General features: G+C 38.2%; 1 protein-coding gene across 1 annotated transcript in view; it reads right to left on the minus strand.

Annotated features, from left to right (window-relative positions):
• Positions 1–20467, minus strand: part of LOC132117096 (netrin receptor UNC5D-like) — a 222486-nt gene extending 202019 nt beyond the window's left edge. The window contains exon 1 of the mRNA XM_059526155.1: positions 19970–20467. Within this exon, the coding sequence (XP_059382138.1) occupies positions 19970–20060 (91 nt within the window). The 5' untranslated portion in view covers positions 20061–20467. The remainder of the gene's footprint in view (positions 1–19969) is intronic.
• Between the last annotated feature and the right edge of the window lie 1922 nt (positions 20468–22389).

Genomic DNA, 22389 nt, shown 5'->3' on the forward strand with positions numbered 1-22389 from the left:
CACGCCAACCATTATAGTAAGCAGCGGCAATAGTGTTTTCAAATGGACTCTGCGGATGGAAAGAAGCGACCAGCCTCCAGCACAATTCAGACACCCACGGACACTCCTCGTAAAAAAAAAAAAAGAGCGTGCGCACTGAGAACGAGCATGAGACTGGCTGCAGTTCCTCTAACGGCCACTAGTGTCAGTAACGGTTAGAAATTTCAGAACCTACGCAATGCTCCTTTAAATACAAATGAGAGCCAACTTATACAAAAAGCATAAATGTTTTCATAGTTTACCATTACTCCAGTCTCCTCCAACCAGAGGCTACGTGGACAGTAAGATAAGCCTTCCCCCATGTCTGCACTAATGGGCAGTGAAACGTCAGGCCAGATTCATTACAATTCATACCAATCTTGGCACATATGAGTGGACCTGTAATGAGGGGGAGCAGAGAAGGGAATCGATAAGAAAAATAAAACAAAAAAACACAATCTATTCCATATTCTGTAGCCAGGACCGTGTCTGTATGAGCCAAATAGACAGATTAGAGTAGCAAAATAAATAGAAGCTTGTGTATGATGAAAGATCATCAATCTCCACATAAAAATAACAACATCTTAGCTCCGCACCTGACACTGGAGGGCCAAACAGCTGATGAAAATCAATATGGTGGTTCAGGGATTGACCACAAGAACGACACAGTGTGTTCGATGGAGAAAGAGTGATGCAGCATTAATGATTATCTATCAGCAGTGTAACACACACACTTTCAAGTGTGTGAGTTTTAAAATAAAAAATAAACAGAAAAATTCAGTATAATTACAACATACAACTTACTTCAAGTTTACCCTATTGAAAAAAAAAACAGTATGCTGGTTAGGTTTGTTTTGAAGCATAGCAGCTGGTTTGAGCTGGTTTAAGCTTGTCAAATGCTGGTCCTGGTTTGCTCTTGCTCAGGACCAGCAAGAAACCAGCTTAAACCAGCTCATGACCAACTAAACAACAGCTTAAACCAGCTTAAACCAGCTCAAACCAGCTGCCATACATCAAAACATACCTAAAAAGTATATACGGTTTTCTTTCAATAAATAATACTTAGCAAATAGCACATAAGCTACAGACAAGCAGTCCTGTAGGAAACCAATAAATGCAGAATATTAGGAATTGGTTCCTGTACACATACTGTACACCAAAATTAGGAAAATATTTAAAGATTTTTTTAAATTATTATTTTACATTAAACAAACATTCCCAAAACATTGCATTTATTTATTTATTATTATTATTTATTTTTGTTGTGTTATAACCTTAAAATTACTTAAAGTTAATGTTAAATAATGGCTATTTTGTAGGTTAACCGTAAGTGAACCTTCCCATAAAAAGAGTTAACCTGAAAATTACTGACAAGTCTTTGGAAGGCATCGTTTTGGAGAAAGGGAGCAGTGCAAGTCTGGTAGAAGCTATGAAATGGCTAATAATTGAATATAGCACGTTTCCCTGTTAGGGCACATTCACTTGCTATGTTCAAACAAGCCATGAACAAAGACAACATAGTAAACCCAACATACAGCATCACAGTCGGATCCCCTGAACTTGAGGAGTTCAGAGAGACAGAGACCCCTGCCTGCCAATGAGCTTGGTAATTAGCACCACATGGAAGGATGCTGACCTTTCTATGCTGCAGGGCTGTCTGAATTTCAAGGTAAAACATGCAGTGAGCCATCACAGTGTTTATTAGGACATTTATTCTTAGACCGCTCTAAAAGGTTACAAAACTGAGCCATCAAACAGCATGTTCATCAATTTGCTTCCAAAAACCAAACAGCGAGCAAGGAGAATTGCCACAAATAAAGACTCTTCATGAGATTAGGGAATGGAAATGTGGGATTGGTGTAGTGGAAGTCAACCAAGCTTACTTGAAGGGTGGAGTGGTTGTCACTGTAAGCTAGGACTGCCATGCTGCTGCATGCAAATACAGAACATTTCCTTTGTTACACTCTGGTTCTCATTTGTTTTTGGGAACAAATTCATAAACATTCTATTTACGTTTTATTTTCTTTATTTTTATTTTATATATTTATATATTTTTCCCAGACTATTTACAGGTGTTAGAAAACAATGACTGATACGTGTTACAGATGACAAACTGTAACCTCATACCTAGCCATCAATTGCTATTTTCAAGAGGTTTAGCTGTATTTTAGCTGAAATGTCTAACAAGCTGTACTGTATGAAATTGATATGCTAGTAAACTCTCCCCCAAAACACTGCATCATCTAGAGAAGGATATTCCAATCAATAAAAAAAAAAGAAAATGGAAAGGAAAGGTGCATTTGGAGATGGAAAACATAGTATAATAACTAAAAACCCTCCTAAGTACTTCAAGTTCCTCCCAAGATGCTTGAGGCAAGCTTTTGAGAACTACTGCCTGAGGTACAACATGGTGTTAAACTAACCTTTGGTTAAAGGTCTAGAAAATAAAAATGTAGGAACAAACCTCATGTGGCTTGTCCAGGTTTATCAAAGGTGAACATAGTCAAAGTCAACAAAGTCAATTTTCAAGCAAGTCAGAGCCCTGTACCTTCTTGGCTTTGTTAAGGATAACCTACGGACCAAAAATCAAATGGGATTTGAGACTTCTACATTAATTACATTTTCTGCTTCTTTTTCTCTTTAAATATTTATAATGCTAAGCCAGTCAGCTAAAGGCTTCAAACCAATAACATAATGGTCCTGTTGCTGTGGCATGTTCCTCACCCAGTGGCTGTGTATATAACCACTCTGACATGTAAGAAATATGAATGATGCACAGCTTGTGAGATCCATTTCAGTGGCAGAGTCGGCGGTCTGTGAGATCTGTGAGTGCTAACAGGCTAAAACACACCCTGATGAGAGCAAGAAACAAGCTGACACAGATTAAAGTATTACACTACAAAGACAGCATCAATTACCAAAGGCCTCACCCAAAGACCTTAAAGCCCCCAACACAAGAGCTGCTCACCACCCCTACGGCACTAATCAGGCTTTAATCGGACCTTAACTAATTACTGTTCCATCAGTGTTTATCGTGAGGAACAGCTAACAGACTCTTTCCCCATTACATTTAAATAGGTCTGTGTTGGATACTACAACTCTGAACAATTTAAGAGTTGAAAACTCCTTACCGAACAAAAGAGGTTCATTTAGGATAAAGGCAAGTGAATGGTGAATACTGTGATGGATGATCAGTGGGGACAAGAGTAGTCACAGGAAACTAAAGTTTGTTATTGCTCAATGTCATTTTAACAGCAAGAGGCTCTTTTTCAATTCATAAGTGTGAATCTGTACTCAACTGACTACACAGGAAATTAAAGTGGAATTTGAATTGGAATGACAGGAAGAGGAACCTATCTCTTTAAATCAACTACTGAGCACTCTAGTTAGCCTTGGCCTAGTATACAATGAGGAACTGAGAGGACAGGGATTGAGTAAGTTTGAGCAAAGACTTAAACTGGAAAGCATTCAGGTCCCATCTCATATTTGGCTTCCTTCTTATAATACCCCCCTCTAAAATTTCAAGAGGTCTGACATGGCAAGCAATCTACCTAGGGAGAGACCCCGGAAGATCAAAGGTCTCTTCAACATACGAGGGCTCCATCTCTGAGCGTACGAGCTGAGTATTTAGGGCAAAATACCACAGAAACCTGGGGAGCTATGGCACTTCCCCAGCTCCCAGAACTAATTCCAGAAACACTATCGAGAGGCTAATGCAGAGCTACCAGTAGAGGGTGAGGAAGGGTGGAGGGAAAAACAGAGATAGTTGCAGAAAACTTCTAATGTAGACTTTTTGCAGATTCAATTCCCACATTCTTGTAATGAGGTTTGTCACTTTCTACTGAGCAGTACAGATCCACTTTTTTGGGAACCTTCCATTGGGGTACCTAGCACAGTAGTGCTGTACCTAAAGGGTGGAGCTAGAATCACTGCAGGATGATGATTGGTTGACAGAGAATCGTCACTTGCATGTGCTAAAATGGAATGAAGCATCTCCTTCACTTGTTCCGCCATGCTGGTCATGTATGTCGGGCTTGTTTACATTCGAGTGTGCAAACACACAAAAAATGTGAATTTTATAAATTGTATATGTTCACACACAGAAGATGTCACACCTTCTTGCTGGCATACACCATGCCTATTGAGTAAGGGTACTATTGATGGTGGAAACACAAGTCGAATCAAGGTGTACATCCTGACCATACCGTACTGTACTATAATGACCCGTACCGCTCGGTGGAAACAAGCCATTAAATTCACGAGGACTAGGATGAAAATAGTCCATTCAGAATTTAACTGACTGTGACTTTCACAACCCAAATCAATTCCCAAATTTGAATTAAGATGCAGAACTTTACTCTGAATATATATGTAAAATTGGAATTTAAATTAATCGAAATTCAAAGAAATTTGTATAAAACTGTTGAATGGTAAATCAAAGTTGTCAAATCTAATAAAAAAAAATACAAATAATAAAAAACCTTGACGTTTATATGCCAGATAGAATAAAAGAATGATAAAGAGAACTAGCACAATAATTACAATGATAGATGGAGCTACAGATACAGTAGATTTTTATATAGAAATAACTGACAGACGTATGACAGTCCAATATATAGAACTGTAGATAGAACTATAGAGAGGACGACAGATAGAATGATCTAAGGGTAAAACGAGATAGAACAACAAACAATAGATAGATACACTGACATACAGATAGACACTACTACTTCCTGTGTTTTGTGGTCAGTTTTAATTTAAATGCCATGACGACAACCCTGCCACTAATGATACAACCAAACTATCTTGGTTTGGCACTGTTGCTGTCAGTCCAGAGTTGCTGGCATTCCTCAACAAGCAATTACAGGAACATGTTCACCTTACAGTTCCACATTATGTCAGAGGCCATCCAGGCCAATCTAACTTTTACCTAGGAAACTTTTCTCAGACAACTTCCTGACCTCAGGCTAAAAAAAATAATAAAAAATGCCGGCCATAGGGAAACTAAGCATTGCAGCCTTACAGTAGCAAACACCTGGAGCGGGGTCATGTCCCTCACCTTCCAAACTACAGAGATGCACTGCGGCAGCTCACTCGATTCTAATGACATTACCGAAGTGGTTTTGGCCATGCTTTGTGCCTCTGACATTTAAATTGACTCTGTAAATTGCATCGGCGTGATGCGGAATGAGACGAGCTATGGGCAGTATTGACTTCTCTGCAGCTGAGGAAGCTTCATTTAAAACTGGAGAGATCTCAGACTCTGCATGTTCTGGATGGAATCATATGTGACATTTCTGCCATTCAAGGGAATCACAGACACTATGTGCACCACTTTGTAATCAAGCGGATTAATTATTATTAGGCCTGGAGGCAGTATGATGTGTAAAGTAATCAAATAAAAATTGCAAGTGATTGATATTTACAGAGGCCAGTGATAATTATTCTTTTCTCTTTCTCTTTGCTTTTTTCCCTAGATTGTTCGCCACAGGCATGGAATGTCGCAGTAAGCGCTGATTTATAGATGCTATTATTTTACCCATCCAAAGGATACTTGTAATGGCCACTATTAGTCAGTTATAGGTGTGTTTTAATGGCCTGATGTGGTTAAGCTGAATTCTCAGCTGTGTGCTGGGGTCTACGAAGATGTGACGGCAGCCGCCGCAGTGTAATAACAGAGCAGCAGCTGGAGGGCTAGGTTTGACTGTGCCTGCACTGAGAGCAAAATGCCATAAAAACAGCAGTTTACCAGCAGGGCCGTGTGTAAACATTCATTCTCCTTAACTCTCACACACACATACATATACATTTAAGGAGACGCACACAGTGTGATTGAGAGCAGCAATCTCTATCTGCTCTTTGTTTTTCACTTCTCAGAATCTAAATTTATGAGCAGCTATACACAATCCTGGCGGCGGCGTAACTGCGGTGTGTTCAGGAAAATGCTAATATTTACTTGTGTGTATATCTGCATGATAACCTATTACTGGCCTTTGTGTAGCTCTCAATGGGAGACAGTAACAAAGTATTTTTACTCTTTTCTTAAGTATTTTCTTTCTTTTTTTATTTTATTTGGGACAACTTTTAGTTTTACTCCAACTTGTTCCAAAGCATAATATATCTTGTTGGTGAAGAAATAAGTCATGTTGCAGGTACTAACAATCAAGTCAGTTCAACCCATCATGCCGAAAAATTATGAGACAACTAATGACAAACGTCATCTTTATAGATGCAAAACATTTGAGTAGAAATTAATTATAATTTACCTGTATATTATCTTAAAGCATACAAATATACAAATCAATCAGCCAAACAAACACTATATAATACACAAACAAGACAAAATAAGACAAACACTAATATAATAATATAATATAGTATAATATAATACAATATATATTATGACTTTTGCCAACATAGATTCTATTTCTCGAAGGCTCAATAGGAAGTGTAAAATAGAAAAACAATATATATTTTATTTAATAAAATACTACACTATTTTATTTATATAATTTATATAATTTATATACTGTATATATATATATATATATATATAATATTATTTTTTAATAATATTAATATTATAATATTACATTATTTTTTTCAATACATTTAAAGTAAATACATGTATTTAAATAAAACAAGCATTAAAATATTAAATAAAAAAATACCAAGATGGCACCAGCTGCAAAATGAGAGAGCAATTCCATGGTTTCAAGGTACCGGTTTCAGTTACCTGGACAAATAATATGATATATAAAGATATAATACATTGTTGCCATGGGTGACATGAATCTTAGGATGCCGCAATTAACCAGTCATAATCAAGTATTACAGAGAACATCGTAATAAACCAATCCCTGATTGACAATCACTGGCTGATTAATAATTTCAGACAGAGCTCTAACCCATTTTATGTTCAAATTAAACACATGGTACCTTATCTTAAGTGCAATCTGTGTGCCTCCTCCACCACTCGTAAGTTCTAAAGCAGATACTCATTCACACAGGTACTCACACACTCATACACACACCACTCCAAAGATCTAGCTATGACAATTTTAGACCAAAACACTTGTATGATGAGCAAAATGAGAAAAAGAGGGACGTTAAGTGCTCATTAAAGTATCTACAGGGTGAAACAGACAGTGGGAACTCGGCACTCTATGTGTTGCCGGAATCTGAGAGCGAGATAATTGGCCATTATGACAGTGGACGGCATGTCATTACCTTTTCATTAGCTGGCCTCCTCTCTTCCCAGGATTGCCCTGCACTACTGAGCAAGAAAAAGACGCCATTAACGTAATGTGGAATTAAGAGAGGCGAAGAAGAGCAGGCGGATAGGGCACGCACATATACAGACACACACTCTACTTGCATACCCATCATTCTCTCCTTAAATCGAGCCGAGAGCGCAGGAGCAGAGTGACACCAATTTAAAATCTGCAGTGATCAAATGAGGAGAGGGATGGAAAAGGCACATGTGTGGGTGGATTTGTGTATTCATATCAGTGTATACGTGTGTCTGTTTTCACACAGACATTCTTACAAGCAACTCTCTCTCTAAAAATGCCATATGATGGAGTGAAATGCAGCAGAACCCCTGGGAATAGATAAAGAGGTGCACAAACAGATAAAGTTATGAGTTTTATGGGAAGGTTAAAAGACAGGCTGCTACAGCATTGTCAAAACTCATCTATGCCGACTTGGATCATGTATGTCAAGTCAATTTCCAAAACATTACTCACCAAAGGCATTTTGCAACTGACGCTCCAGAAGATGCAGCGAAATATGGGTTTCTGTTACATAACGAATACTCCCTCACAACTTGTCATTTAGTAAATGCGCTTTATCTAAACTGACTTACAGTACACTAATTGCAAGGAACGTCCCAATAGAGCAATCTAAGGTTGAAGACCTTGTTGAAAACCATTACAGTACAAGGAATTCATCTCCAAATTCAGCTTAATTTATGGCTCCCCCCCACTACCTGAGATCAAATCAGCTATCATTGCATTTACAACCAAGACTCATAAACACTAAGCTGCTAAAATCATACAAATGGAATACATACAAATGCTACATACGGGTCATATATATTTTATATAAATTGGAGTTGTCAAAATTAACACAATCGATTAATTTTTCCATTTTAACAGCCTTAAAATATTTAATGCAGGGGTGGAGCTAGAGTTGGCCGCCCCACTCACTTTTTTTGAAGAGAATTGCATTTACTTGTCAGTGCCAGTAGCCTAGTAGAAAAAAGTGCGCAAACATATAATGCTGTTGTGTTATGGGTGTCCCGAGTTCGAATCCCCAGTCATGGACCTTTACTGATCCCACCATCCTTTCTCTCTCACACTTTGCTTCCTTGTCTGCTCTCCACCGTTGTCTCACAATAAACGAAAAACACCAAAAATAAAATTGTTTATTTAGATGCAGAACATCCACATCCACATCCGGACGCACATTCCACTTCGCCTCAGTGACAAGCGCCATTCAAACGAGCGCAGAAACTTTTATTAATTTAATTGAATTAATTAGAAGATTTCATGTGAAATTGTTGCATTATAAAAGTAGGCCTATATTTAAAAACTTCAAAGATAGGTGAGATTAATTGCGATTAATAAAAAAAAATGTGTGTGATTATTTTTTTAATTGATTTACAGCACTAATATAATTAAATATATTAGTACACACAGTTATTTAAAATGAAATGTGTAAATTCTCTACCATGTGTTTATAACAAGTTTTGCTCAATATGGCAGATGCTCTGACAAAATATGGTAATTAGCAACATTTGCTAATGTAGCATCTAGGTTTTCCATCTCTAGTCAGATCTCTACCTAAATCATGTCCACACATTCCTTGGAACATCTCTATAAATAACCTTTTAATTGATACAATCGATTGCTTTTTGTCATGACCAAGGGATGCATCTTATGGTTTGCTGGTGGAATAAACAATCAGTAGCACTCATTGTGTTCAGTAAATCGTATGACTGTGAGGAGCATCATTAGGTTCTTCTGAATTAATGGGCGCTGGTGAAGATGCTTATTGGGGGACTAGATTAGACTGGAGTCCACACAGTCAAATTATAGCCCGATTATAGATTCAGTCTGGACAGGAAGTGTGCAACAGAGGCTCAGAGCTGAGAGATGTACGGCAGCGTTTAATTGGTCCCTGATGCAAACCGACTTTAGGAAACGAAGGAAGGAAGTGTGAAAGAGAGAAGGGAAAAGAGAGGAAGACAGAAAAGAGAGAGGTCTTCAAACTAGAAGAAAACAACAAATAGAAGTCAGGGGGAAGAGTGCGGGTGAGATTCCTTGTCTAATGTCTTCTGCTGTAGCTCCCCGCAATCGATTCTTCCAGTCTATTACTTTCAACTCACTCTCACTTGCTCCAACCCTTTTTCTCTTTCTCTTCATTTTTGGGTCTCTTGCTTTTCTTTTATAAAATTCAAAATCACTGTGGTTGTTTTGGGTGAAGTGTCTGAGAGGGGGGAAAAATAAAGAGCGAGAAGAGCGAGACAGGGATGACACAGAGAAGAGCATATGCACTGCAAGACCTTACAGATACAATTACATGTTTTGTGGAGATTCTCAAAACATCTAAAAGGTCATTCTGAAAGTTACAAGAGCAATACAGCTTAAAGATGTTGATAACATCAATATGAATAAGTGAATAAGAATAAGAATTAGATTTGGAAATTGATCTCAAAACAGAACTGGTCTTTGTTTCTTATAATGTTCAGAACACAACAAACTGTACATGTACCTTGTTGCTAGGAGATGCGTGAAAAATGAAAACAATGCTTTTTTTTCAGATCAGTTCAGAACATCAAACATGTTTGATATTTGATACATATCCAGAAGAGTCTTAACAGATGGGGATTTGAAATACCATTTTTTTTTTATTTTGTTCACCAAAAAAGTTTAATTCAGATTCATTCATTGATTCGTTTAGTAACTCTTTCTGTACATATGTTATATCAATACACTAGTATGCACTGGCCATTGAATACGTCTAATAATATTATGAGCCACTCAAAAGATTCTTTAATGCCTGAAAGAGGCCTAATTTAAAATGCACATTCAAATTTAAAATGAAACATCAATATATTTTGTCAATGGTATGCAGGCGTAAACTGAAGCCCATATTATACTGTTTATTACAAGCTCACCTTCCCAGCACTTTTTTAAAAAATAATTTAAAAAAAATTACTGTTTTGATTACGGTTTTATTTATTTTTTTTATTTTGATCTCCATAAAGATGAACTCTAATTAATTCATCTGGCGACTTTTACTAGAGGTTATATCAATATATATTTTTGTCAATGAGTGTGTCCTTAAATATTAATTAATTTTAAAAAAATGCCAATCTTTAGTCACTGTCATACACTGTCATACAAGATCTCACCTTGAAAACTATCAGGTTTTTTTTCATTGCAAGAATTTTTTTTTTCATATATATGCATTGAAGCAACCATGATCATGAAAGGTTCAAACAACTACAATCTCTGTCCGCAAACAGACAGATTGTGAGCATGACAGGTTACAAACACATTTCAAACTTTAATAGGCCATCCAAGGTCAGAGTGGCCTCAGGTGATGCAGGTATGCTGTTTAGAAATTTAAAGTGGAAACTAAACAGGAACATCTCTTCCTGCATTCAGTTTCCTTTGAAGTGTGCTACTGATGAAACCCCCTCTCCCTCTTGTGTGCACACAGACTTAGACCTCTTACCAATCTGACAGCTACGCAGAACAGAGTGAGCTACTACCAATGGCTATTTGACATGGAAGGCAACCTCATCACTCAGTTGTAAAAACTCTTATAAAATATGGATGATGAGCACTGCGGTGATACAGCCAGGTAGCCTGGGTACAACACTCACAGAGCAGACGTCTGGCATAGAGAGAGAGAGGTTATTATTATTATTATTTTTATTAATACTATTATTATTAATGGTGACAGAAATAGTTCTCAATGAACATTAAAATGTTGATAAATTATATTTATACATTTTATGTCGTAAAGGTTTCTTTGTTACTTTATATTTAAAAAAAAATTAAATATAAAAACTTATATATATATAAGTTTTTTCCTTCCCTTGTCTGTCTTGATAATATACATCCAAGTATGGATCCACAGTGGCTCCAGAGCTTTCTGAAGGCTAATTGGTTTATGGGGCATGACCTTTGACCTTGCACTGTTGAAACAATGCTATAGAAATGCACTCAAAACAATAATCATTGGCAAATTCCTTGGAGCACTTACAGATACAAGAACAAGCAGATCTGAAGCACACGAATAGCACACTTACTATACATATAAAGCATGACTAGGCAGCATTCATGTTGTTTCATGGATGGTAAGATTGCAATCACTTGTGTCATTCTCAAGCTGCATTATCTGATGTTGCAGAAAGGGAGAGAGAGAGATGAAGAATTGCGGGTAATGATTAGTGAGTCAAGTGGTAGCTTTTTCCTCTTCCAATGTCATCATGTACATTTGATTTGTATCATTTCTGTTGCTATGCATTTTTGTGAGTTAAAAATTGGCCTTTAAAGGTTTTCAATTTCCTTGCATTGCCAAAAAAAAACTCTCATGCCGTCAATGCGTGTGCAGTCAGGTGATACAGGGAACAAAGATTATGATGGTGGTCTCTTAGCATTAGCATGCACATTCCCAATTTCACTTCTGAATGAATAGTAATTTGCTCTCATTTGCATGTAAATCGCAGAACGGAATAGAGTTATATGAGGGAGCGGAAGGAACAGCTATAGCTGGAGACCGCACATTTTCTCGATGAGATAGACCCCGGCAGGCTGCGACTCACCTCTCTTTCGCTAATTGGAAAATAAAAGACTGCACTGACCTCGGGTGCATTGGCCACAGCGAGCCGCCCAGTCTCAGGGTCGTCATTTTCATTTGTTAAAGTCAGATTATCATACTGCAGCCATTTAGCGCGACTATGTGTGACCATGAAGAATTTATTTTTTATCCGCTTGGGTTTTCTCTCCAACAGGTCATACACTTTAGGTTTGGGGCATTTAGAGGAAGTTGTGCTGACTGTTTAAAGTACTACAGCTCAGTGGTCTCAGAACCTAGAGAGGCTCATAGATAGTTTTACTCTTTTGTTGGAGGAGGAGGGATGGCACAAAAATGCATCTGAGGCAGCATACATGCCTAAAAAAATGCATTAAGAAAGACACAGAAGCAAGTGAGGCACAGAAGCATATGCATTTATACTAAAACCACCTGTGGGATGACATGCTCAAAATGTGACTGCACAGGGACACATAAAGCAACTGTATGCAAGATTTTTACCTTGAAATATCAATATCAGTTTCAAAATCATTCTGATGGTATCTGACTACTTATAAGGAGCATGGTTTCTGTTTCTTTCCTATGGTTCCCTTCAAATGTCTGTTCTGGGGTTATGTGAGTTTGGTGAGCAGGTACAAAATTCAGCAAAAAGTGTGGATTGCTTTGCATCAACAACAAATGCATGTGTACAGCTATCCAGTGTAATTTTACAGTAAATTCCTCTAGCTCCAAAGTCATAAAAATACAAAAAACTTTATACAGTTGTCTTAACTTGACAGAACAAGACAATTAATGTTTTAGCATAAGCTAAAAGATAATGCAAGCAGCTACTAAGATAGTAGTGACACATCAGTCAAGTCAAAGATACATAAATTTTACAAACATTGTGTACATTTATTTACCAATTTAGTTATTACAAATCAATTAAAATTTTAATGCAAAAAAAATTCTAATGATATCACAACATTGATATTCATCGAAAATACATTTTGGTCCATTCTGGCTGCTGACGTGTTATCTTTGGGCGCAAAAGAAAACATGTCAGCAGCATTGTACGTCAGCAGCATCACTGCAGAGTTGTTACTTGTTATTTTTGGACCAAAATGTATTTTCGATGCTTCAACAAATTCTATCTGACCCTCTGATGTCACATGGACTATTTTGATGATGTTTTTATTACCTTTCTGGACATGGACAGTATACCATACATACATTTTCAATGGAGGGACAGAAAGCTCTCGGACTTAATCTAAAATATCTTAAACTGTGTTCCGAAGACGAACGGAGGTCTTACAGATTTGGAACAACATGAGGGTGAGTCATTAATTACATAATTTTCAATTTTGGGTTAACTAACCCTTTAAGATACATCCCACGTTAGCTAGTTTGTGCCCTGCCTACCCAATCAACTCATTCAATTAGACTGAAAAACATAAAAAAGAGGATATTTCTTGATAACCTGCTGAAAATATAATTCCAAACAAACGTCTACAGGAGAAAAAAAATGTTGTGCGCAAAGAGCAATTTTCTCTTTTCTCAAATGAGTTTGAGAAGACAATGTGCTTCTGAGAAACATTTGCAATGCCACAGTGGGAGGCAATCTGAAATTGAATGCAGACTATACTTTAAACCTACACTGAAGTTAAAAAGGCTGTAAAGAAAATTAACTACTTTTCATTGAGAAGAAAAACCTGTGTATGAGAAAAGAAAGTGTCTGTTTCTAGCTGGCTCTGCATTGTGAGTGTGAGTGTTTTTCACAAAACACCTGGTTTGTGCAGCTCTCTGGCTCTTTTACAAGCAGTGAGCCACAGAAGCGTGAAGCACCAGCAGATTTTTTCACCGACACTGCTGACCATGCATCAACATGCAGACGCAGCGAGCCTTTAACTGTACACGGCCTCTGTGTGTGTGTGTGTTTGTGTGTGTGTGTGTGTGTGTGTGTGTGTGTGTGTGTGTGTGTGTGTGTGTGTGTGTGTGTGTGTGTGTGTGTGTGTGTGTGTGTGTGTGTGTGTGTGTATGAAAAATGAAAAATATATGCACATAAGAACGTGCTGCTCTCTACACTGTTCACGGAACACAGAGCACATCCTATGAGTGACCTCAAGAACATGTGTATGAAATGAGAAAGAAGATAGAACCATATTATATAGTGACACACTCATTATTTAAAGCAAGCAATAGTTTTAATGTTATTCAAGTGTACAGTATGTGAGAATATGAGATCATGATGGTATAGCTGTGCTCATATGTTAACATTTGACTGGCAGAATCTGCTAAATATTTTCATATCCCACAAGACATCTGTTGCCTCGTTTTATGATAGTTGTGTTTGAGTGCCTTAGTTGTCCTGAGCAGCAAAGCTGGACCTCAGCATCATTGAGCCAGCGCGGCTGAGAGCTCAAACTTGCAGAGCACACTGGGAAAAACCAAAGAACTTACAGTACCTGGAGGCTTTCTCTCAAAAACAGTGGGCAAATTCTCTGCTCAGTACAAACCTTGCATCACAAAAATACATCTTGTAGAATCTTATGAGCAGAAACATATATTTTTAGAGGTGTTTTAATGGTTAACATGAGGATGATAAATGTTTGAGGGAATTAATCTTACCAGTGCTTCTGACTGGTAAAACAAGCATGCATAACCCAACATCTAACCAGCATCTAACCATTTTAAACCAACATAAAGCAGAATCTAACAGCCAAAACAAACCAACCCCCAACTAAACCTGCATTTAGGCAGCATACAAAATGTTCAACCAGCATAAACCTGCATTTAACCAGCATAAAAAGTGTATAACCTGCAATTAACCAGAATAAAAAGTGGCTAATCAGATTTATAAACCATGCTGGACCGGCATGGAAATTAATTCTGGTCTAAACTGGTCTTGTCCATCATGAAGGCCAATTCTAGAGCATTAAAGTAATGTATATACTCCAAGTTCAAGCTACAATATTTACAACTGAAAAAAAAATGAACGCATGTATTCTTTACACAGTACTTTCAGCAATGTCACACCACAGTTTCACATTTCAAAGAGGATGCATAAGATTCATGCATGGGATAAAAAAGGACAACCTTGTTCAACGTTCTTTCTAGCTAGTTTTGCTTGCTCAAGTCTCACAATGATCAATACTGCCCACGGGCCAATCAGAACACTGCTCAATGACAGTGCAGCCATTGCAACCTCTGAGATTAAATTGCATTATATTTTATTACAGACAACCTCTTACATCTTTGTCAATGTTGCAATTGATTATTAAAACATGAAATATTCATATTTGGGAGCGGTATCGATTTACATCAAAGAGACTTGTCGGATCATTTTTCAAATACAATGTCCGATAGCAGACATCTGTCATGACGGGGTAATGAGGGGAGAATACATTAAACTAGTTTACATTTGTGTGATTACTGCATAGAGGTTGATTCATGTTATCCATCAAACAATCATTACTGTGTGTGTGTGTGTGTGTGTGTGTGTGTGTGTGTGTGTGTGTGTGTGTGTGTGTGTGTGTGTGTGTGTGTGTGTGTGTGTGCACGTGCTTGTGCATTTGTCTGAGTGCTTGTTAATTTGTCATTATTACATTGCCAACTGTAAAAATACGAATCAGCAAGATTCTGATTTTTTTTAAAGGCAAACAGGTCAATGGGGCTACATATATAAACAAAATATTTTAGTTAAATGTATTATTATTATTTATTTTTTAAATACTATATATCAGGGATAGTTAGAAATATTTTTTCTAACTATATGCATGGTAATTATATGTATTAACTTTAATCCAATTATCATAATAAGCAGTCAAATGTCAATAGAAAAGTCAGAAGCATTTAAAATGTATAATTTAATTAAAAGTAAGTGGAAATATATGTTCCAATACTCCATTTAAAGTCAAAGAAATTAGAATGTCATTTTCTTTCGCTGTTTGTATATTAAAACATTCTCAGATGTAGCAGAAAACAACTACATCATGTTTGCATTTTTTTTCTGTCTCTGACCATAATTCTAAGTTTATAATCAGGATATAGCATATTATTTAGGGGGGGGGGGGGGGGGGTGTAGAAATAATAATAAAAAGTGACCTCTGAAAACGTCTTTCCTCTAATTTACTGCCTATCCATATTGTACATATCTACAGTCTTTTCTTTTCTTTTCTTTCCTCCCTTTTCCTGAAAGAGAGTTCAGTGTCTTTGTGGTGAAACCAAGGGTCAGTGGAGGAAGGACAGCAATCTCTTAAATTCAGCACTCTCCCAAAAGCACTCTGAGGAGACACAAATGAAGATGGAGAAATGGAAAACAAGGCCACTCAGGGAAGGAACTGTAGTGTGGGCACGTGCCAGGAGAACTGAGTGGCAATATTTTCTACAAATATCCATATGGCTAAATGAAACAGCAAGGCAATGTAATGTTTTTGAGATGGCTGTGTATTATGCTTTCACAGTGAATTTGCTATTTTAGCCCATCAACCTCCTACAACCCAAGAGGGAAATCATGTTATTGGTATGTATCCAGGGCCTGTTTTTGTCCATAAATAATGGAATTATTTAGCCATTTTTCCTTCAATACTACCAACAAGCAGCACAGGTCAATGTGTCACTCTAGATGAGTCAGCTCTGTATAACAGTGAAACTGCAATGGACCTAAAAACAATGTTATTTTGCTCCTCATATTTCCATTTTAGTGGCTTAATGTGAGGAATATTCCCCATATGTGTCACCACATGGAGAAATAAACTTGAGGCATGCGAGATAAACATCAGATGGAAAATGTTCATCTGAAGTAAAAGCTGTCAGAAACACAAGATGTAGCAGTAAGTTAGGTTTTCTATGTAGTGTTTGATTTGAATCACTTTTGTCAATGCAGACCAACCTTCCAATTTGATAAACCATGTTGCAGTTAAAAGCCAACATCAAATTTGGCACTGATTAAAAGTTAAATTTGGACCCTGTCCTGTATGTACCCAAAACTTTTGGCTTAAGGACCCGCATTTAGATACACCTGCATTGTCTGACATATAGAGTGTGGGATAAGCATCACCAAAAATACAACATATAATTCCAACCTCAAGCACTCATAAGAAAATGATGCAAGAGAACACAAAAATCTCCAAACTCAACCTCCCCCAGGATCTACCCCCGCTGCCCTCTTGTTATTGAAAATGCATGCGGTTACAAAGATCCTCCCTCCTTTTGACAAATTTATGAGTGCTTGAAAGATTAAACGTGACCTTTGTTGGGTTTTAGCGGTGAATGCAGCACATACGGATTATACAGCAAATCACAAACCTCTGAGGGAAATTACACTTAAACACCTGTTCACACATATGCATAAAAACCGCACAGCCAAAAAAAGCTTCTTAGCCTTTACTGAAAAATACAAGGGCTTGCAGTCCATGTTACAGCTATGACAGATGACAAGGGGATTCCATCATCCTACCAAGCATCTTCTGATCCAGATCTGCTCCTGGTCCCTGAGGATGAGAATGCCTGCATCTCTCTCACTCTCATAAATACTATCCACCAACCAGGTTCATGACAAGTTCTCACAACATGAAAAGGCTCCAAACATTTCTGTGGGGAAATCACTGATGCATTCTGGGAAATGTATGCCTTGTGGTTACAGTACGAGATACTTGTGGACACTGCAATGAATCAATGTTAACAGACATCTTGTGAGTAGCCTAATATTATATTGATGAATATACTTATGTCATATTGACGCATACAGAAAAACGGAGTCCTGTCCCTTGTTGCAGATTCACATCACGGTTCTCCTTCATATGTGCATAGATGTCAAAAAGTGATTACTGTGGGAACGGTGAGAGTCAGTCTAACGATACTGAATGATAAATTAAACACAGCTAATGCTAATGTTCAGATGGAACTTGCTGCCTTTATTTGTAACTCATGCCTCTGGAGAACCTCTCTGGAGTTCGAGCTACTCGAACTCATTATCATGTGCGCCTCTATCACTGAATCGGGCACAGTTACATCTCCATCTACTGCTGCCCAGGGCTACATTTCCGTTCTGTGTCTCACATCAACTTTATGAAAAAAAAACTGCAATACATTAAAGGAAAATGACATTTAATGCTCTGACCACAGGCAATGTGGCAAACCCTGTAATAGTTTGGGTTTGTTTATGGTTTTCAATAACAACTTCCTTCTGACAGGTGCACAGCATTTCTGATGTGAAACAATAGATGATGTCAGCGCTGGAGGAGGTGTAAGTGAACATGACAGATGATTGGATATTTTAATGACACGGTTTAATTTGCATATTAATGAATTCTCCCAATGAACCAACAAAGCGATATATCAGAGAGGAATACCTTCTTAATGCTGGTGAGGAGAACTCATTAATTATGAATGTTAGACCGGTTTGAGCTGATTTCCATAGTTTAAGGAAAGAAGGAGGATCAAATCCCGAGGGCTTATTTGCTAATAGACTTGCAAATAGTTTATCATAAGGGATGACAGAATCAGGAGGACAGATGTTGCACAGCAGTAAGCATCAGAGGACTTTTTATTGCACAGTGAGAAAGAGCATTCTACATCAATCAATTTACAAAATCTGATCCAGATTCATAATTGAAGACTTAACTTTAAGATTAAACATTTTAAGTGACCATTATCTTAATAAATCACCAAAATCAGCATATTAATGGATGATGAACTAAAATCACCATTTCACAGAAATAAACCCCCGAGAGAAAACAGCTAAGACAATCTCTTAGCCAGCCTCTATGAACAGATACACAAAGCAGATCTCAGAAGTGGCCCTTAGGGGTGCCTCAGGTAATAACAGCACCTCCTGACTGATAACAAGACCATCAACCTCAAAATGTCCACTCCACAGCGTCGGGTTTCTTTTTAAATGTTTAACATTTCAGACACCACACGTAATAGGACCAGGAAATAGATGGAAGGGCAAAAAAAGAAAAGAAAAAAACACACTAGCAATTATCAAAATTCTAACTGTACACTTGTTTATAAACATCCAATTAATCTATCTTGGTTGAACATCTTAATAATGGTTATTGTATTCAGAGTATATGTTCCCTGTCCACCTCTTTTTTAAGCATCAATGACTCTTAACATAAGATAGAAGATAAGAAGTGTGTGTGTGTGTGTGTGTGTGTGTGTGTGTGTGTGTGTGTGTGTGTGTGTGCGTGTGCGTGTGCGTGTGTGTGTGTGTGTGATGCTAATATGCCTACCCACCTCAACAACTCAAATCTTCTTCATAACTTAAAATGTACTGTCAACCAATAGAGTTAAAATATCACCTGATGAGTAAAATTCCCTTGAACCACACTGTTATTCACACGAAATAGCTTACCACCAAAGCAACACATGACACCAAAATAATAACATCACTAAATAAATAAATACAAATGCTTTAAGCGCAAAGTGACATTTTACTTCCAAATCTATAATCTAAGCAAAAGTACATTTAAATATTGCGTAAATACGTTCACAATTCACAAGTACTTGATGAAGCTGCTTGTAATTTGAGCAATAATAAATAGATAACGTGTACCCTAAATTAAAATGTGATTTTCAATCAAGAGCACGTCGGCTGAAGAAAAAGCGTGCACAATCTGATGGAAAGCCGCCTTAATTGTGCCTGTTGCGCTGCGCAACTCATGGCACGCACGCTTGATATTCTCACTCCAATAAACAAAAGCTTCATGCAAACCGAATTGATGACAAGGTTTCCAATGGAGAATGCTGATAGTATTTCATGTTTTTGCCGACATTTACAAAATAGGCTATGTCGCGCGCAAATGTTGTTGTGCATTGGCACTCGCTACAGTCGCTTCTGCCTATTCGAGCGTTTGGCACAGTGATGGGATTGCCATTACTTTTACATGCGTGTAGATAGTTTTACGCGAATTAGCGTTTTCTACACATGATTCACCACAAAGCCCCATGATACTGGAAAAGTCGTTCCTTGCATTGGAAAAACCGTATATAGTGTCATCGAGCATCGCTCAGTGCATATGTATTTATTTATACAGCGAAGATTCAGAGTCCACGAACTCTCCAAAACGGCTGAATGTGGGAGGAGGGGTTGGGGTATATCGTTAGGCTTACGTAAACAGTTAAGTTATCTTACCTCTAGCCATCGCATAGGGCAGCAGGAGAGCCAGGACCGCGAGGAAGCCAAAGCAGGAGTATCGTCCCTTCTTCCCAAAGCGTCCCATCATCACTGCGCTTCTCTCCTGTGTCCCCAACTAAACCGGGGAGCCGCTTGCATGTGTCGCTCTCATTCATGTGCCGTGCGTTCCCGCGGCTTCAGTAACAGGTCCCTCCCGTAGCGATAAACCCGGCGTTCTGCGTGAATCTCTCTCATCCGCGCGCTGAGTGAGTGTCTCGCGCATCCGTGAGAATGGAATAATGAAGCCGGTGCGCGCTGGCCAATAGCGCAGGGTGATTGAGGGCGGAGGGAGCGCAGCGGCTGTCCTTCACCCTGCTGCTCGGATGCGCTGCGAAGTGACCAGATGTGCCCGAGTAAGAGATGATACATGAGCATACATGTCAGATGTCGGCTAAATTCGAGATGACATATGAACAGCTGGTTGTGTTACACTGATTTCATCAAAGATCGTGTCGGGCTCCTGGGGGCCACTGGGATGAGAGCAACGCTGTGCACACCGGAGCAGAGGAGGTGGTCTCTCGTGCGTAATCTGCGTGGAAGAAGAATGGATGTTCAATTAAGCAACAGCACATGAGCACGAGTGTTGTCGTACTTAAGTCTATAAACAAATAATTTGTGTCGAGTAATTTACATTTCAGACAATAATTAGCCAGTTTGTATGTTAGTTCTCCACATAGCCTATGAAAAATGTATCAAATAAACCAAACGTCAACCTCGTGCTGAAGAATATGGATGTGTTTAGCAATATCACATGAATGAGAGTGCTGTTGCACTCAAGTCCAGGGGCGCTGCTCAAGATCCCGGGCCCTATGCATAGGCAGTCCTGATGGGCCCCCATGGCCCTGCCCATGAAAATATCCAGGTAAAATAAAATATATTCCAGACTTTTCAAGGGTCCTCTCTTCCTTTGGGGCCCTGGTAATCAGCACTGGTTTTACCCCCAGTCTGACGCCCCAGCTCAAGTCCATAAACAAGTAATTGTTATCGAGTAATTTTCATCTCAGATAATAATTAGCCAGTTCGTATATTTTGTCTCCAACGAAAAGAAATAAGCAAAAATAAGCCAAACTGTCCCGATAAATGTGAGCCGGTGTGGAATCAAGTTTTACGTCACTGCGTAGAGTTCTGAAATCAATAGACTCCAGGTTTTCCGTCTCACTTCCTGCACTGAAGTTGGCACCCCATAAAAATAAATAACCAACATTCATTTGTGCAGATTTGTGCAACAAAAATCATGGTTTGGTGTTTGAGATATTAAACAATATTTGTTTTTGACCGTGTGACGTCACTCTTTACCCCAGGTTGCACAAATTGCTCCAAATCAGCGCAGTTGGTTTGTGCTGTTAAAACAAATGCTGTATCTATTTCCCCTCCTCAGAAATAACAAATACAAAATGGGACAGTGATATCAGTCTCACCCAATGCCGTCCAAATCTCTCCAAACCGGTGCAGTTCGTTTGTTCTCGATTTGTGCTATTAAAGTAAACAATGTAACCATGACCTTTTCTTAAATATAACGAAAATTTCACTCACCACCCCAGTGTTGTTTGTTTTTAATTAGTGATTGTATTGTGCTGCCTTGAAACTTTACATTTAGTCAACTCAAATATCCAAGTTTTCACTAACTTAATCTTTCAGTTTGACCAAGCTTATATTTCAAGGCAGCATTAAGTTTTTTTCAGCCAGTCAAAGCTTTCTAAGCCTAAGAAGTTCGTATAAATTATTGTACGACTGATCTTAATACGGTCTGTTTCTAACTTAAGTAGCACTTGAAAATCATTGTAGATCCAGTGCTCTGGAGTAATCTCAATGAAGTGTCTAAAATAGCCCGCCTTGTTGGCTGAAGCATTTACACTAACTGGACCCACCAATGACAAGGGCTGACCAGTATCAGCACCAGTGGCGTAGGTGATAAAACGTGTTACGTAGGCCTACTTAAAGGGTACATAACATACACAGTTTCACCTAATCTCATATTAATCTTGAGTACCTATAGAGTAGTACTGCATCCTTCATATATCCAAAAAGTCTTTAGTTTTATCATATTTATAAAAGAAAAATACAGCTTTCCGATTCTTTCCGGAAAAAGCAGAGCTCCTGGAGGCGTGCCGTGAGCGGAGCTATAATACTGATGTTTCGTGTTGTTTCCATTAACATATATTCACTTATGTGCTGATTTCCAACAAAATAAAGAAATCTGATGCGATTGTACTTAATCGAATGGGGTATTTTATCACAGGGACGGCTCCATGTTTTAATAGCAAATGACGTGCAAATCCAGCGTCAACTTAGGCCTTGTTTATAAAACATTCGTCACTCAAATGACCAGAACACACAAACACACTTGCCACACTCCTTTGCTGCCCCGGAAAAACAAA

This window comes from Carassius carassius, chromosome 36 (genome assembly GCF_963082965.1).
Source record: "Carassius carassius chromosome 36, fCarCar2.1, whole genome shotgun sequence".
NCBI lineage: Eukaryota > Metazoa > Chordata > Actinopteri > Cypriniformes > Cyprinidae > Carassius > Carassius carassius.